The sequence below is a fragment of the Pristis pectinata genome, chromosome 31, assembly GCF_009764475.1.
Source record: "Pristis pectinata isolate sPriPec2 chromosome 31, sPriPec2.1.pri, whole genome shotgun sequence".
Lineage (NCBI taxonomy): Eukaryota > Metazoa > Chordata > Chondrichthyes > Rhinopristiformes > Pristidae > Pristis > Pristis pectinata.
Genome location: NC_067435.1, coordinates 16,585,167 through 16,603,500, shown reverse-complemented (window position 1 = coordinate 16,603,500; position 18,334 = coordinate 16,585,167). Strand labels below are relative to the sequence as shown.

The following is an 18,334-nucleotide window of genomic DNA, read 5'->3' as shown; positions in this document are numbered from 1 at the left end:
CAGCTCCGCGAGACTCCTTTGCTTTCTTCTCTCCCTCCTCTTCTCCTCCTCCTCCTCCGCCATGAAGAGTTGGGGGTCTGAGATCCAGTGAGGTGGCAGTACCAACAATGGAGGTGCGAGGGTCTTCCAAGCAGAGTTGGATCCCAGACAGCTCAGCGGTGAAAGGTGCCTCGCACGCTGTGCCCAGCCAGTTAACTGCTGGATTGTCTACGGAGCGATGATAAAGCTGTGGTCCAAGCCTCTTCTGATGTCGTTTGGAGAGAATTAATCGCCGAAGACTCCAATCATCCTGCACACATCATCAATTAACGCTAAATGCCCGCCCTTCCTGATTGCACATCACAGCCGGCACTGTGTTCATGGCTCGGTCACTTCTCTTGTTTGTTGGACTCTGACAGCTGAGAGGCATCTTCAGTCTTAGCACCGAGTATCTGGCCACCTTCGACCGGCTTCTGCGTCACGCCAAGGTATTCTGAGTGCAGGGACTGGCACGTTGCCTGTGAAGGCAGGGTCACTCGACTTCAACCCCCTCCCACCACCACCCTTTCACTCCCACTGAAGCAGTGATGAATTCTCAGTCACCTTTGGTGGAACCGGGGATATCCCAATTTACCAAGTTCCACCCGAGGTTGGGAGAAGTTGGCTGGAGGTAGTAGTTTATCTAACAGATGATCCCAAGGGTTATTACAGTCCGATACATCCAACAGCAAAGTAAAACCAGCAGCCCTGCTCCAACAAGGGTTGGTCCTCTGTACAAATCACAGCCCTACGTCACCGGCAGAACTAAGGGCACCCTCTACCCGGGGTCCATGAATTGCCCCCAACCCCCCACCTTACATTTCAGAGACTCGTTACCAGTTGCATTTGTCCGTCACCTTCCGGCACCGAGCCATCCACATCAACTGACACCACGTAGCCGTCATTGCTGCCTCTCCTGGACTGGTAGTACGCCTGTAGCTGGCTTCTGAACACCAGGTTGGGTCTGGTGCTGTAGTACATCTCGTCATTGCCTTGGGAGTGGGGGGCGGTCTCTCCGATCACCTCCGGGCTGCTGTCAGGGTAGGAAGAGTCTCTTAGGTTGGTCATGCTGGTGTAGAGGGAGTCTCTGTTTGGGGACTGGAGTTGGCCGTCCAGCCCGTCTGTGATCTCGGCAGTGTAACTCTCCGACTCCTCCAGCTCAGGGTCGCTGTGGTAGAGCAGGGACTGGGCACGCTGTAGGAGCAAAGGCTCTTCCAGTGCCTTGTACATCAGCTCGATCTCGATGTTGTCCTCCTGGGTGAGCGAGGGGGCGTCGGGGACAATGGCGTCGTCTTCGCTGCTGGTGGCACCGCCTCCGCCGCTGACTGGGGCGCCCTGCTCTCCGGGCAGGCTCTTGCCGCCGGACCGCAGGTTGTTGTGGACCAGCTCGGAGATGATCATCTTCTCGAAGGCGGCGTCGCTGAGGTTGCGCCGGCAGTCGGTGAGGGGGGTGCCGTCCGTGGCGAAGTCGTTGTTTCGGAAGGAGTAGCTGTTGTTGAAGTTGCCGTTCAGGGGCAGCGTGTCGACGGCACACGGGTCCCTCGTCATGTTGACCGGGTGCTCTAGAACCAACCACAAACAGCCGTTTGCTTAAGGCTGCGTTTAAATCATTTTATTGCCCCATTCCCATTCATTCTCACCTGAAGCAGAGACTCTCCCCCCATCCTACAGAGAAGGGCAGTGATAAACACACTGCAAGTATCTGCCTGCCACAACTTCAGAAGTTCAGCTGAGGGGCCAGCTCACTGCAGAAGTCTGTTCATTATTTTTGTTGTTGTAAATCAGTTTTCAGTTCATGATAACTGAATTAACCTTATCTAGTGACTGCTCACTCTCTCTAACTTAACCTAGTCTGGTACCCGGCCTGTGTCTGAATGACTTAATCTAGTCCAGTCACCGTCTTCTGACTGATTTACTCTGCTCTCTGTCTGACTTACTTAACCTAGTGACAGTCCTCTGTCTGACTGACTTAACACAGTCTAGTGACTGCCGTCTCTCTCTGACTTAACCTGGTCTCGTGCCTGTCATTTGTCTGACTGACTTAACCTGGTCCAGTGACTGCCCTCTACCTGTCAGACTCCTTCATGCCCCTCTCTCTGCTAATCCAATTGAGAGAGGATATGTCGGAGAGGTGACAAATTTGGTGAGAATCCGTGGGTCCAGTTTGGTGTTTGCTCCTCAGTTTGGTATCCAAGAGCTTTGGGTTGTCATAAACTCTTCATTTATGCAGTGTGCGACACAGACATGTACCAACAAACCAACTAACAGGTGAAACTCAGGAATATTAAAGAAGCAAGCTAACAAAAGGGTGTTTAAACATCTGAATCCACAATGTGAAACATTTACGTTCATCAAGGTAATGCAAGCTTAACTGGCGTACTTGTCTCTCTGTAGGTCCCTACGTGGAAGCATGTGGAGAAATAAGGGAAAAGAAACAACAGACATTGAGATAACAAAGTCACATTCAATCAGGCATTTAATCAGAGCATTAATTGAAAATGTAAATATTTTTTAGCAGGAGGCACAAGCTTATCACTGGTGATAATTGTTAATCATCGACATGGACAGTTTGAGTGCCACGACAGCCATCGCTAATTACTCAGCTATTTGTCAATGTCCCAGCAATGTTAGGAACAGAGATTATTAATAACTGGGGCTCACTAGGGTCCTTGTTACACAGCAGGGGACAGGCGCCCACTGTAAGGCTCTACAGCCTTAATAATCTCCCTTCTCACGGTTAAAGAGACCATCTCTTTATGGGGCCACATACTCCTGTTCACTCCTACTTTCACAACACAGTGTTTCTCAAATCCATCTGCAGTTTACCTACTGTGTGATGTAGGGTAGTCAACTTATGCAAAGAAAAGACTCTGTGCATGAAGTATATGGCCTGATCACCTGTTCTGGCAATGTTGAGTGAGGAATAACTATTGGCTAGGACTTCACACAGAGCTTCCCTTCTCAAATAGTGCTGAAGGATATTGTACCCCCACCCAACAGAGTGCAGCACTGCCACCATATTGCCCCATAGAATCAACTGAGTGCTCAAGTGGGAGTTGAATCCACAAATCTCAGACTCAGTACGACAAGCGCCCTGAGGTCCAAATTGGAAGCCCCTATAGCAGTATTCCAACAGTGAAAGGGATGGGAGTGGGGATAAAGGTGACGTAAGCATTTTTTTGTATATTTATTCGAGGCATGTGGGCTTCACAGGCTGAGCCACCATTTAATTACTCAGCCTTAGTTGCCCTTGAGAAGGTGGTGGTGTTACCTTCTTGCTGCAGTCCCTGAGATGTGGGTATACCCACAATGGTGTTAGGGAGGGAGTTCCGGGATTTTGACCTAGCAACGGCGAAGGAATGGCAATAAATTTCCAAGTCAGGATGATGTGTGGTTTGGAGGATGGTATTCCCCGTGCTTTTGCTGTCCTTGTCGTCCTAAGCTGGAAGAGGTTGCGGATTTGGAAGGTGCTGTCTAAGGAGTCTTGGTGAGAGTGGGGTTTCCCAATTACTAGACACTAGGTACTCCATTCATTCCATGGTTGTGAGAATCCCCTAACAGTAGGATCTCCATTCCTATAGGCATGGCAGTCACCCTCTTAAAAGTTTAGAGGGGAATGACCGTCAGTGGCCATCCCAGTCAGCCAGCATAATTTTGACAAAGAGTCACACATCACAGAAACGGGCCCTTCGGCCCAACTGGTCCATGCCAACCAAGATTCCCATCTAAGCTAGTCCCATTTGCCCGCGATCAGCCCATGCACCGTTTAAATGTTGTTAATGTACCTGCCTCAACCACTTTCTCTGGCAGCTCATTCCACGTACCGACCACCCTCTGGGTGAAAAAGTTGCCCCTCAGGTTCCCATTAAATCTCTCCCCTCTCACCTTAAACCTGTGCCCTTTAGTTCTTGATTCCCCAACCCTGGGAAAAAGACTGTGCACTTTCATCCCATCTATGATTTTATACACCTGTATAAGATCACCTCTCGTTCTCCTATGCCCCAAATGAAAACAGTCTCAACCTGCTCAACTTCTCTCCTTAACTCTGTCTCTGAAGTCCCAGCAACATCTTCGTAAATCTCCTCTGCACTCATTCCAGCTTATTGACATCTTTGCTATAGTAGGGTGACCAAAACTGAATGCAATATTCCAAATGTGGCCTCCCCAATGTCTTTTACAACTGCAACATAACGTCCCAGCTTCTATATTCATCAGTTTACACGATTCAGTTCACCTGGAACTCTGGCCATTTGGGGCCGGTGTGGATAGGCAGAGGGAATGGACTAAAATTTCATTCCAAACCTGGAGAGCTGAAGACTGTGGGTGAAGGAGCATTGTATCCAACGGATTCCGCCAGCAGTGTGTTGTAAGGGCTGGCACCGGATCGAGGCTGCAGAACTGGATTGGTCAGCAGATGATTGCCCATTGTTCCTATGAAGGGAAAAAGAGATTGGACATCTCAGAGACAGGAGGAGGTGATGGTGAGTGTATTGATCAGCATCCTATTATACACCCACCTAAATGCAAACCTGTTGAAAATTTTAACTGTGCCTTGACTTATAATTTCACAGGTTCTGCCATCATTCTCTTTCCATCCCTCCGTTTTTCTGCTGTTTCCAAAGTTTCATTATTTGGATTGCTTTTTGTTAATTCTTTCTCTTGCGATACTTCACCGCACATTCCTCCTCGTTAAATTTCAGTCAAAATCTATCCACATTAAACATCAGCTGCCTATGCCTTCCTCAAGTCATTCACAGCCTTTTCATTAATCAGGCTGCCTATTTTTGTGTTTTTTGTAAATTTTGAGCCCCAATTCCCAAGTCCAGAATGTTACCTCGGCTTCTTAAGGGCCTTCTTATTTAAACTGGCAGTGATGATTTCTCAGTTTAAAGGTCAGTGATGCTTCAGTTGATTTTTTTTGGATAAATAATGGATTATCCCCAGCCTTCCCCCCTATATTTTTAAAAAATTAATTTTACTTGATATGGACATGCCTGACAGTGCCAGCACTTATTGCCCATCCCTCATTGTCCTTGAGGTGGAGGGTGAGTCTCAGCCTTGAACCATTGCAGTCCTTCTGGTGAAGATGCTCTCACGGTGTTCTTGGGGAAGGTGTTCTGGGATCTGGACCCATTGATAATGAAGAACGGGTGACATATATTGGCCTTCGTGGAGTGAGTGCAGTGTCTTCCTGGTGCACTGGAATGACAGTGGAGCTAAAAGGCTCAATGGAATCATGCTACATAAATGACTTGTATTCTCTTGAGTACAGAAGATTAAGGTGTGATCTAATCGTAGCCTTTAAGATGGTTAAGAAACTTGTCATAGAGAGATACAGCACAGAAACAGGCCCTTCCATCAACCACCCATTTACACACCTTACTTTATTTTCCCGATATTTGTATTGACTCCCCCAAGATTCTAGCACTCGCTTATACTCTTGGAGCAATTTACAGTGGCAAATTAACGTACTAACCCACACAGTTTTGGGATGTGGGAGGAAACAGGAGCACCAGAGGAAATGCACGCAGTCACAGAGAGAACATGTGGGTTTCCTCCCAAGTTTGATCTTACTTCTTCTGTGGGATAGTCCAGAACAAAGATAAACAACCTGAACTCTGCTGTTTAAGATTGATATCACAAAGAACTTATTTCTACATTTCTTTACGACATAGAAGGAGCTCATTTTGCCCATCGAGATCTCCCTGGCTCCTAGAGTAGTTCCCCCCCACCCCTACTAATTTTCCCTGTAACCTATTCTCGCCATATTCACTTCCACAAAGGATCGTGGAAACTGGGGCCAATTTCAGGAAGGAGGCTGCTACATTATGCCAGACAAGGGTATTAGGAGTTACAGGACTGAAACAGATGAAGTTGAGATTCAGATCAGTTTTGAATGATGGAAAAAGTTTGAGGAGCTGAATGATTTTTTGCAATCCTGAAACATTCATATTGGTCACAGATTGCTGCAAATCACTTGGCGGATCTGATAATTTAATGAAACACCCCTTTTTAAAGTTTCAAGAGCGTGGACACAGTAATGCGGTGGTTGTTACTGGCTTGAATCTCAGAGACATGGAGCAAAGACATCTGATCATGGCAGCTCAGGAATTTGAATTCAAGTAACTGAACAAATAGGGAATTAAAAACTAGCATCAGAATTCTACTGGACTGTCATAAAATCCCATCCTTCAGGAAGAATCACCATCAGGTCTATTTGTAACTTCAGATCCTCAAATGAATCTTAAATGGTTTGCTGAGCTGTTTGGTTCAGTGGCAATCAGGGATGTGGAATAAATGCTGGCATACCCAGTGACGCCCACAGCATTTAGCTCTCATGCAACTAATCAGCAAGCAGGAGTTAGTTAAAGGGACTGTCAAGGAGTGACAGTTTGAAAAGGTTCAGGGTACAGGTTTATACATCTCTGATCAACAAACATGCATCAAGAAGGTAACTTCTGTCATCAAAGATCCCCACCATCCTGGCCATGCCATCTTCTCACAGCTACCATTGGGCAGGAGGTACAGAAGCCTGAAGTCCCACACCACCAGGTTCAGGAACAGTGACTTCCCTTCAACCATTCGGTTCTTGAACCAACCGGCAAAACCCTAATCACTACCTCAGTATAGTGACACTATAATGCACTACAATGGACCTTTTTTTTTGTTCTGATTGTGTTCTTTCTTGTATAATTTCTGTTCTTCTTGTGAATGTTGTGCCTCTTATGCCTGTGATGCTGCTGCAAGTAAGTTTTTCATTGCACCTGTGCGTACATGTACTCGACTTTGACTATTGGGATGGGGTGTATTGCCTTGTAGATGCACAGTCTCCTCCACTACTGACTAATCACCAGCCCCACATGTGCAGGAGCTCTGAAGCCCAACATACGAGCCCAGCTACTGTAGGAAGATCACCTCGATTTAGGGTGGGAGTGCTATTGAGGTCTCCCGCCATGAAGGAAGATTCCGACTGCTTCCGAACGGTGTCGTTCCACATTCTCCGGATCCGACTCTGCAAGTGGAGGTCAGAGGGCGTCAGTTGAAAGTGTGGAGTGCCAACGGAGGGCAGAACACAACCACAGAGACAAAGGTGTCGCAAGTGAACGATCCGCGTCACGCAAAAACCGTGGAGAGACCCACAACCACCCAGAAACCCCTGACTTCCACTGATGACATAGATCGTGGCGGGAGCAGCAGCATGCTCCCCGTCTGTCAACCACATGGCAAGGTTTTACCCAGTCACATCAACGGTCAACTGGTCCTGAACCTCCTGGGAAAAATTTGACTGACGGGAGAATGTGAAGCTTTCCATTTTGTAATTACATTTCTATAGTGCTATTCACAACCATAATGGTCCAAAGGGCCTCACAGCCAATGAAATCTTCCAAAGTGTAGTCAACTTACAGGAAATTTGTGCACAGGAAGACTCCAAAAAGAACATTGTGAAAAAGGAAGCTAGCCTGTTAAGTGATAAAATTCTGGCCAGGACACCTGGGAGAATCTCCCATTTTTCCTCAACATCATGCCCTGGGAATTTTTACGATCAACCTGGAGTCTGCAAGATCCCTTGGTTTATATCTTAACTGGAACTCGCCCACCCTGAGTGAGCATCGCTGACTATTCAACCTGTACTGGACCCCCAAGTCCCGGAGGCGGGACAGTCCGGTGACCCAGCGGCAGAGGTGCTGACAGTGAGCCCTGGTTAACGGGCACACGACCAACTGATTAACGTTTCCAGAAAGATTTGCAGAACAAGCAGAGCACGGAGCCGGAACAGAGACGGAACTGCACTGCTGAAAGCATGGAGGGGGAAACAGGGACAAGACACATCACACGGTTTCTCAGACGATGGCTCCGGGAGACTGTTTAACAAGAAAGCTCGGCTGGTGAGAGAGCAGCTCCAGAAGGCGGTGTAACCAAACTGGGAGCTGTGAGCCCGAGGTGAATAAAAACCATGCAGACCCTCCTAAGGTTCCAGCTCTCAAACTCCAGATTCAACACCTGTGAGTTCCTTAGAGAAACAGCCGGGAAGCTGAGGGAACAGCAGGGAGAGAAGCCTGAACCATCCACCCAGTTACAGTCCCAGGGCCGAACCATCCACCCAGTTATAGTCCCAGGGCTGCATCTTGCAGCCAACAACAGTGCAGGGCTGCACTGCTGTCCAAACCAGATGGAATTAGAGTGCAAGGGTGGGCTGTCTGTCGAAAAGGGGTGCTACCCACCATGAAGGATCACCCTCCCAATGGCAGTGCAGAACTGGTCTGTCAGTAATCGAGCTACCTCTCTACTGGTGTCAGCAGACCAGTTGGAGATGGGTTTCAGGGCTGGGGAGGGATTTTAGCAGCAAGTCAGAAGGTGGGGTCTCCACACGTCTTTCGGGATTGGGTTCTGTGTGGGGAGAGGTTACCGCCCACACAGGAAGGACTGTGGGCTGGACATCATTAGGAGATAGTTCTGCCTGAAGATAATTACCAACCAGCTGTGGAAGGGTTATAAGGTGGGCTGAGGAGAAGGGGGCAAGGATAAACCCACTCTTATTTTGCTGGCGATCCCCTCTCTCTGATGAAGTGTTTTGTTTAGGATGATTTGTACCCGCAGCCCGATCGCAGAAGATCTGATCGTCTGAGAAAACGGACAACCACACAACGGGAGTGGAGACAACCCTGTCAAACAATGACCTTTTCAGCCATCCTCCTGTTTGCTGCAGCATTCTGTACCTGAGTACCAGTGTAGTACCGGCTGCTGTTCCGGATGGTGGAGGTCTTCAGGTTGCCGTGGGAGACTCCGGCCCCAGGGCGGCTGCAGCAGTGGGCATGCCGCAAGCACTTGCTGTACTCCTTGTGGACCTGGGGAGGAAGCAGAGAGAGAGAGAGAGAGAGGGAGAGGTTACAGGGGCCCAGCCGGCTGATAATACCACAGTGTTCCTCAGAGAACCGTCCCCACTGCAACTGGAACTCGTTGCTTGATCTGGGAATGGCACAGGAGGATCCAAAATCCTGAATACAAATGCTCCCCTGGGATTGATCTTCCCCACCAGTTTTCTCTGACTCCCTCTCCTTCCATTCTCACTGCTGTGTTCTTGACTGATCAATTCTGCCTATGGCTTTGAACAATCAGTCTTCCAACGTTCCCATCTTCATGAATTTTGAACTGGATATGGTACCGGGCCCTTCTTTAGCTGCCTTCCAGAGCACTTCCTCCCAGACACTGGACCTTTTCTTCTTGTTCATGGAATTTCAAATCCATTCGGTTCCCCCTCCTCTCATCTTCTTTAGACTGCAGTCGTACCGCTTCACCCACTCACTCTCAGCTTCCACCCTCAGACCTTGCCTTTCTCCGTTCATTAACCCTGTGAACCTGGGCAGTGCTGTTGCTTTTCACACCAACCTCTACCTCACAGGGGCTGAGCTCCAGCTCTCTGACCCCTCCACATAACTGGGCCCAGACCTCTTCACTGCACATCAGGCCATTATTGCCCAGAAACTCACTGATCTTGTTTCGTTTGAAAATCTCCAAGCTCACATTCCCCCAACCACGGACAGTCCACTTGTACTTCCTGCTCAAGAGCCAAAACCAGGATCATCCCATCGCTGTAGCCTGTTATTGATGCATGGACCTCACTTCTTCCTTATCCTGAGTCCAGCCTTCCTTCTCTTGTCAAATCTCTTCCTGCCTACATACACTGTGGTCGAGCTAGTCAGTGTTTACACAAATTGAATAAACGCATCCTGCATTCCCTTGAGTAAATGGGATTAAAGAATGATTTTACTGAAATATTCAAGTTGATGAGAAGGAACTAATGGAACGCAGAGATAGAGTCTACTGGTTCTGGTGGGTGAGCCCAGGGAACAATAGCTTCACACAAAGGGTTGGAGGAACCACTGAAATCTTCTTCTGAAACAACTGCTGAGGCTGGGCGAGGGGCAACTAAAAATTCCGAAATGGAGGCTGATGGATTTTCATTTGAGTCCAGGTGAAGAGAGACATGGGGCCAAAGGCAGGTAAGTGAAATTGAGGTACAGGGTCTAAGCAAGTGGTGGAACAGGGGCAGGAGGCTGGTTCTGTTCTGACTGCCTGGAATGCAAGGTTGGAGTTTGAATGGGGTGCGAGTGAGGTTGTGATCGGTGGGGGTGAGGGAATGAGGGTGGGGTGGGGGTGGGTGTGGGGGTGAAGGTGAGGTTGTAGGGTGGTTTCAAACATTTACTGTCAAGTGAATTATCTTCACAACAGAGCGTGATTATCAAATGCCCCTTGCCATTTCCACACATGGCCCCTCTGCCTCCTCTCTGCATGGCAGGAGAGGATGTTGCTGCCTCCCTCAATGATTTTACAATCCCTGAGTTTCTGAGGGACAGTGGTGAAAGTTATTACCCCCTGTGTAGCCCCCAGGCCAGACCTCTCCCTGACCTGTCACCCACTGTACCTGCACCTAGACTGTCCACTGGTCACTCTGCCACCTCCTTTGCAAGCCATAACACCTGACCATCAGCCCACAGGCTAACGTTTCCAGAAACCTGGCCACACGCAGCCAGGAATATCTTATCCTTGGGATGTCAGAACAGGCTGAATAGGTCAGACGGCAGATTGTCGGCGCAATGGAAGCATTTTCTGTTGGTGAGCTGGCTGCTGGGAGGTGTGCCAGGCTGGTTGGTGGCTGCAGAGCCAACTCCATTCATCAGATCTGTTACTGGCACCTCTGCCAGGTGTCGGCTCACAGTCTGTGGAGAATGTCCACTGCCAGTCTGCCAGTCTGCCAGTGACCCCGGTTCAATCCTGACCTCTGGTGCTGCCTGTGTGAAGTCTGCACGTTCTCTCTGTGACCCCATGGACTTCCCGAGTGCTCTGGTTTCCTCCCACATCCCAAAGACGTACCGGTCGGTAGGTTAATTGGCCGCTGTAAGTTGCCCCTAGTGTGCAGGTGAGTGGTAGAATCTGGGGGAAGTTGATGGGAATGTGGGGAGAACAAGAAATGGAATTAATGTAGGTTTAGTGTGTGGTTGATGGTCGGTGCAGATTCAATGGGCTGAATGGCCTGTTCCCGTGCTGTATCTCTCTACGAGTCTCTCTCAATCCCTCTCACTGTCTCAGCGTGAGCATCACCTGACTCTGTCACTGTCTCACCGCATCTGCTGTAGAAACCCTCACCTATCCCCTCCTGTTCCAATGTACCCGGCTGATCTCCTACCATTCCCAGCATACACGTCACCTCATGCAGATCTCCGCTGTGTCTGAACTCACACCATCCCGTTCCCCCAATGTCTGCTGACTCACACTGCTTCCCAGTGAAGCAATACTTTGATTTCCAAATTCTCATTCTTCATTTCAAATAGCTCCATGTTACTGTCCTTCCCTTTCTCTGTTGACTCCTTTGGTCCTGCAACTCAGGAATTTTGGTCTCCTGATCACTCCTGATGTTTAAGTATTACTCCTGGCACCAAAGTCCTGAGCTCTGGAATTCCTTCATTATCCCTCCTTGACCTTATCTCTACCTTTCTCCTCCTTTAAGATGCTGTTGGTTCAAGAGCATCTTACAGAAGGTGCTCTTTGGTTTCCTAAGTCTTCCAATGTGGCTCATTGTTAAATTGCAACTCATTCTGCTCTTGTCAGGTACCCTGAGATAAGTTACCACATTAAAGGTGTAAGAAAAACGCAAGCTACATCTGCTGAAACACACCAAGAACATGGCGATGTGCAGTGATCACTCAGGTGGTATCATCTGATTTTTGGGTGATGGGTAACAGTTAATGTTTGTTAAATACAATGGGCAGATTGTATAATTGCTGGCTAACTTGGTGTTCCCTATTTTATGCTCTTGCTCAAAGCCACCGTGGCCCCCACGGTGTTGGAGCAAAGCCTTGGCCATCAACAGAACATTGCAAAAGTGACAAATGGAGCCTGCAGTAATATTGCAGTAATATCAGCCATCCCATTAGCTGAACACATTGACCTTTCATAGTGGCCAACAGGAAGCATTTTCTCATTATGTGATGGACCACTTCTGCTGTACCATCTGCTGCTGAGGATTCAGCCAGGAACTTGCATAATACTGACTCCAGATCAGTAACTGCTGGGCCCAGCTAATCTGGATGGTGATCAATGTGCTTCCAATGGACCTAAACCCTTCCTTTTTGACAGAAGTGCCCCTACACTGCTCCCTGCTCACGTGGCTCTGGACCTGCACACACTTACACTGCTTTTGACTGCAAACTTCTAATGCTGGTTTTGCCTTCACACTTGCTCACATTGCTCCCAGGCTTTTTACTAGTGCACACTATCTTTGGCTGCTCAGGTATTATCGTTATCTCAGTGCTTTATTCCTTGATATTGTTTTTTTTCTGCAGTGTCACCGTCTGTAGTGATCCTCAAAGAGAACCATCAGTTTCACCGGTACCAAATGTACAAGAAACACTTTAAAACCTGCACCTTGATTTTCACAAATACACATCAGTAGCTTGCAGTGTTAACATGTTAAGGAATGAGAATTTAAATGGCTTGAGCTTGTTAAATCTTTCCCATCTGAAAGAGATGCTGACTCTTATACTCAAACTGTCTGGCAATAAAATCCGACATACCACTTGCCTTTCCCACTGCCCGCTCAACCTACACATTGACTTTCTGATTTGTACACAAGGAGACTCTGGTCCCTTAGATCAATAACAGCAAATACCTTTCACCATTTAATAATCCACTATTATATTTTCTGCCAAAGAGGCTGACCTCATATTGTCATAAGGACGGGAACCTCGAAAGACAAACACATTTTCCAAATTGTCGTTTTATGGAAAGCTTATGGAAGTAAAAAGACTACTTGCAGTAATGCACAAAAAGCTGGAGGAACTCAGCAGATCAGGGATATCTATGGAGGGGAATGGACAGTCAATGTTTAGGGCCAAGACCCTTCATCAGGACTGAAAAACAGAGGAGAGATAGCCAAAACAAAAATAGGCAGGAAGGGGTGGAGCAGAGTTGGCAGGTGATAGGTAGATCCAGGTGAGGAGAGGGGGGGGTGATAGGCGGATGGGGGAGGGGGGAGACTGGGAATAGCGTCAGAAGCTGGAAGGTGATAGGTGGAAGTGACAAAGAGCAAGATGATGGAATCCGATAGGAGAGGAAGGTGGAGCGTGGAACAAAGGAGGTGGGGAGGGGAACCAGTGGGAGGTGTGTGTGGGTGATGGGCAGGTGGAGATGGTGGGGGAGGGGAAAGAGATTGGGTGATGGGGGCCAGGTGGATCAGGAGGAGAGAGAAAAGGGGACAGAGGGGGAACAGTTACCGGAAGTTGGAGAACTCAAAGTTCCTGCTGCCAGATTGCAGACTACCCAGGCATAATATGAGGTGCTGTTCCTCTAATTTGTGTTTAGCCTCAACCTGGCAGTGGAGGAGGCCAAGGACAGACATGTCAGTGTGGCAATGGTATGGAAACAGACTACTTGCCTCAATAAACATCTGGTCCAACTGATCCTCCTCCCTTCTAACCTCATTAGCATTTCCTTTCATAGCTCTCTCTCTCCCCTCTTGTTCTCATCTAGTTTCTTCTAAAAGGGATTCATGTTATCCTTCTGCCAATAACTTCCTACTTTCTTCTCTTGAAGAGACCACCATGGGGGAAATGGTGTCAGTGGAACATATTGGTGGTACACTCAAATCATCTTCCTTCATGTGATGTCAGTACGATGTGTGAAAGTTGTTTGTTTTAAATCTGAGATTACTAGACTTTTGTTAAACAATTGAATGAAGGGAAATGGGCGAAGGTGGGTACATGTCATGAATCAGCCATTATCCCCGAAATGTGAAATAAGTCGTAAGGGCTGATGGACTTCTCACTCACATCTTATATTTCTCCATACCAGGTCATATTTTCTGATCTTTTTCCCAGGGTTGGGGAATGAAGAACTGGAGGGCAAGGTGAGAGGGGAGACGTTTTCACCCAGAGGGTGGTCCAAATCAGAATCAGGTTTATTATCACTGTCTCATAAGACATGAAACTTGTTGTTTTGCGACAGCAGTACAGTGCAAAGACATAAAATTACTATAAACTGCAGAGGAAGTGGTTGAGGCAGGTACAATAACAACATTTAAAAGGTACTTGGATGGATAGAAAAAGTTGAGAGGGAAATGGGCCAAACACAGGCAAATGGGACTAGCTTAGATGGACATCTTGATCGGCATGGACCAGTTGGGCCAAAGGGCCTGTTTCCCTGCTGTATGACTCAATGACTATGATACAGAGGGAGGTCATTTGGCCCTTTGAGTCTTTGCCGGATCTCAGAGCAATACCCATCAATCCCATTCCTTGTAATCTATTGTCCCTCAGATGCTTGTTAACTCCCCGATGATTCTCCCACCACCCATCTACACACTAGGGGCAATATACAGTGGCCAACGAACCAACCAACTTGCATCTCCTTGGGATGTGGGAGGAAACCGGAAGCACCTGAAACAAATCCATCTGGCCACAAGGAGAACGTATAAACTCCACACAGACAGCACCTGAGGTCAGGATCGTACAGGCAGTTGCAATTCCCTCCGTACTACTGTGCTGGCCCACTTCTCTTCCTCTGTTCATTGGCACAAGAACTAGTTCCTGAAAATGAAATTCAAGGACTTCAAAAAGCTTCTTACTTTCTTTTGGAGGGCACAGTGAAAAATGAAGATGAACATTCCCTGGAAGGCATTGAAGGTGGTAAAGAGGTAAGCCATCACCATGGACTCCTCATTGATGAACATCAGCCCAAATGCCCAGGTGAGACCCAGGAGGAAAAGGAGAGCGATGGCACCCAGAGCCCATGACCTAGAACACAGCAAGAAGAAGCAGCAGTTAGTTTCCTCACTCAAATTATGAGCAGTGTTTCCCATAAACCACAGTCCACAATGGGGCAAGAAAACGTTATAAGTCTGTCAGCACCGACTCCAAAAGTACTGGTTACAATTTCCAGTTTCAACAGGAAACAGAGGTACTCGCTCATAAATGCCTAAATATCAGTGCGTGCAGCCAGTGCCAATTTGGGCTCCTGCTCAAGAAGTTCAAATGTGCGGTCACGTCAGGGTGTGTTACATCCAGAAAGAAGCTTCATAAGCCAACGCGAGTGGTTGCTGCTGGGGCCGGGCAAGGTTCAGTGTAGTTGCTGTGCTCTGCAGCAGTCAGAGGAACACTCCCCATGGTAACACACACACTACGGCTGCCACGGAGGGAGAGAGAGAGAGAGGCTGCAGGGGAGAGGGAGGCAGCTGCCAGATTTACACCAGTGAGCTATGTGACCTGAGGGATGTTCAGTGCAGTGGGGGTGGGTGGGCCGATGAGACCCACCAGGCCCGAACGGAGGTGGCTTGAACTGACTCCTCCAGGTGGGAGAACTCTCACCAAATACAGCTGGACCGCAAGGAATTTTGAGACCTCTGTGTCAGAGCCAGCTGAACATCAAAATCATTGCTCTCGGACTCACACAAACCATTACCCAATCCACAATACAGCCGTCTTCCAACACTGACTCCACACACACACCACCACCACTGACATTCGGACCCTTTGCCCCCTCACAGAGATCAAGCTTGCAAATGTTCTTTGTCTCTTCCATTGAGGCTCAAACATGGGAGGAAGAGGGGGGTCGTTCAGACTGGGGAGGGATTGAGTGCAGCGGCTCCCAAGGGCCTGGCGTTCTATGAGGAGACGATCAGACCCCCCGATGTCCAGAGAAGCCATCGATGCACAAACTACCTTCAACCAGAAGCTGAATGAAATCTGCCAGCTATGCTCACTAACGATGATGCATTGTGATTACCACATTCCATTTGCATCGATGAACAATATACATCTTCATTACCATGCAGTCACCTGCTGCATCACCAGGAAGGTTTTAGGTGTAGCTTCCAAATGCACATCTCTGCTTATTTGTCCTTTCAGTGTGTGGGGAGAGGCTCACTGTTAAACTCTTATCACGGCAGCTGAATACAGAGCAGGAGATGGAGGACATGCAGTAAGTGGAGGAGCAGGAGACAACAGTGGAGAGAGAGGATGTGGCAGACGACACGCACCGTTGTGCCTTACCCATCACAGAGACTGGCACTGTGAGAATGAGCAACATAGGTTAAAGTGATGTATATCACAGGGAGTGACAAGAGGCATTAGCCAGCTGTAGTCTGGCATGAAGCAAAAAGAATCTGGTGTGAGGGCTTACCACAAGGTGGGTCTATGCATCTGCCTCAAAGAACTCAGGTGAAGAACATACTTGGGCTGCCTTCATGACAAGGCTGATATGGATGTACTGGAGCACTGTGTGCAGTTTTGGGCTCCTTATTTAAGAAAGGATGTGCTGACACTGGAGAGGGTTCAGAGAAGATTCACTAGAATGATTCCAGGAATGAGAGGGCTAACATATGAGGAACATTTGATGGCTCTCGGGCTGTACTCCTTGGAGTTCCGAAGAATGAGGGGGGATCTCCAAGAAACATTTTGAATGTTAAAAGGCCTGGACAGTGTAGATGTGGCAAAATTGTTTCCCATGGTAGAGGAGTCTAGTACAAGAGGGCACGAGTTCAGGATTTGGGTTTGTCGACCAGCTCAGCCTTGGGTCAGGAGATTACAACACAAGAAAATAGGAGAAGGAGTAGGCCACTCAGCCCCTCAATCCTGTCCTACCGTTCAATATGATCTTGGCTGATCTGCCCCAAGTCTCAAATCCTCCTTTGTGCCAGTTCCCCATCACCCTTGATTAACTGATCTTTCAAAAATTTATCTCTCTTCTCTTTGAATGACCCCAACAACCTAGACTCCACAACTCTCTGGGGTGGAGAATTCTAGAGATTCACCACCCTTTGTGAGAAGTAGTTTCTACGCACCTCAGTTATAAATGACCGCCCCCTCATCTCGTAACTCTCATCTCATTCCAGATTCTCCCACTGGCGGAAACTTCTCGACATCTGTCATGCCACCTCTAGGTGTCTGAAAAAGGTCACTCTTCCAAACTCTAAAGAATAGAAATCTAATTTCTTTGGCTACCCGTGATAGGATAAGCCTCTCATCACAGGAATTAGATCAGTGAGTCTCTTTAGGACTAACTCCAATGCTAGTACTTCCTTTCTTAAATAAGGGGACCAAAACTGTCCACTGGAGTCCAGTTCTGGCCTCACCAACAACCTGCACAATTCTAATAATACTTCCCTGTTTTGAAACTCCAACACCACTGTAGTAAACGCCAATATGTCATCATACTTGCTGTACCTGCTTGCTAACATTTTGTGATGAAAACCTCAATCCCTCCTTACCTTGCTCATCTGCAACTTTCTCAATTAAGATAACAATCTGCCTTTACATTCCTCTCACCAAGGTGCATGACCTCACTTGCACTCATTAAAGTTTTTGTCATTTCACTTATCCAATTGCAGAGTCCTTATATCCTGGTCACAACATGCCCTCCCACCTATTTCCCTGTCATTGGCAAACTTAAATACCTTACACTTTGCCCTCTCATTCAGGCTATTAATAGGAATAGTAAATAATTGAGGCTAAGAACTGACCTTTGGGGGACTCTACTAGTTACATCAATCCTGCCTGAAAAAGGGATGCAAGAAGCTGCAGAGAGTAGTGGACTCAGTGGAATACATCATGGGCACATCTCTCCCCACCATCGGTGGTATCTACAGGAGGTGCTGCCTTGAGAAGGTATCAAAGATCCCCACCATCTGGGTCATGTTCTCTTCTTGCAGCTACCATCAGGCAGGAGGTACAGGAGCCTGAAGTCCCACACCACCAGGTTCAGGAACAGCTACTTCCCTTCAACCAACAGGTTCTTGAACTGAGCTGCACAACCCTAATCACTAGTTTATCAACACTATGGCACTTTTTTTTTGTTTTAATTGTGTTCTTTCTTGTACCAATTGTGTATAATTTATGTTAAACATGTTTTTCTTGTGAAAGCTGATATGATGCTATGTGCCTGTGATGCTGCTACAGGTAAGTTTCTCATTGCACCTGTACACACATGTACTTGTGCAGATGACAATAAACTCGACTTTGACTTGTTTTTTCTGTTTTCTATGCGATAATCAATCTTCAGTCCATGCCAACGCATTTTCACTCGAAATAATGGTGGAATGGTTTGAACATTAACAGATCGTTGATCCATTGTCTGCTCATCCCTTAAGAGGTTACCTTGCATGCTGGTTCAGGACAATCCCATTGGCCTCACAAGGTCAGCTAAGAGCCTTTAGACTCACCTGTGCCCTGCGGCCAACAGTCCCACTCTGGCTGGGACCAAGTCTGGGGCTGGCCTATCTAGGGTAAGGGATTCCCATGGGTCATCAAGATTGTTGAAAGGGAGC

At 47.8% G+C, this 18,334-nt stretch overlaps 1 protein-coding gene across 1 annotated transcript in view; it reads right to left on the bottom strand.

Annotated features, from left to right (window-relative positions):
* Positions 1–558: 558 nt before the first annotated feature.
* The window catches only part of LOC127584935 (adhesion G protein-coupled receptor L1-like), a 347,006-nt gene continuing 329,230 nt past the window's right edge, over positions 559–18,334 (bottom strand). Inside the window, 6 exon segments of the mRNA XM_052041960.1 lie at positions 559–1,580; positions 2,399–2,416; positions 4,321–4,449; positions 6,934–7,030; positions 8,736–8,864; positions 14,639–14,807. Of these exon segments, the coding sequence (XP_051897920.1) occupies positions 841–1,580; positions 2,399–2,416; positions 4,321–4,449; positions 6,934–7,030; positions 8,736–8,864; positions 14,639–14,807 (1,282 nt within the window). The 3' untranslated portion in view covers positions 559–840.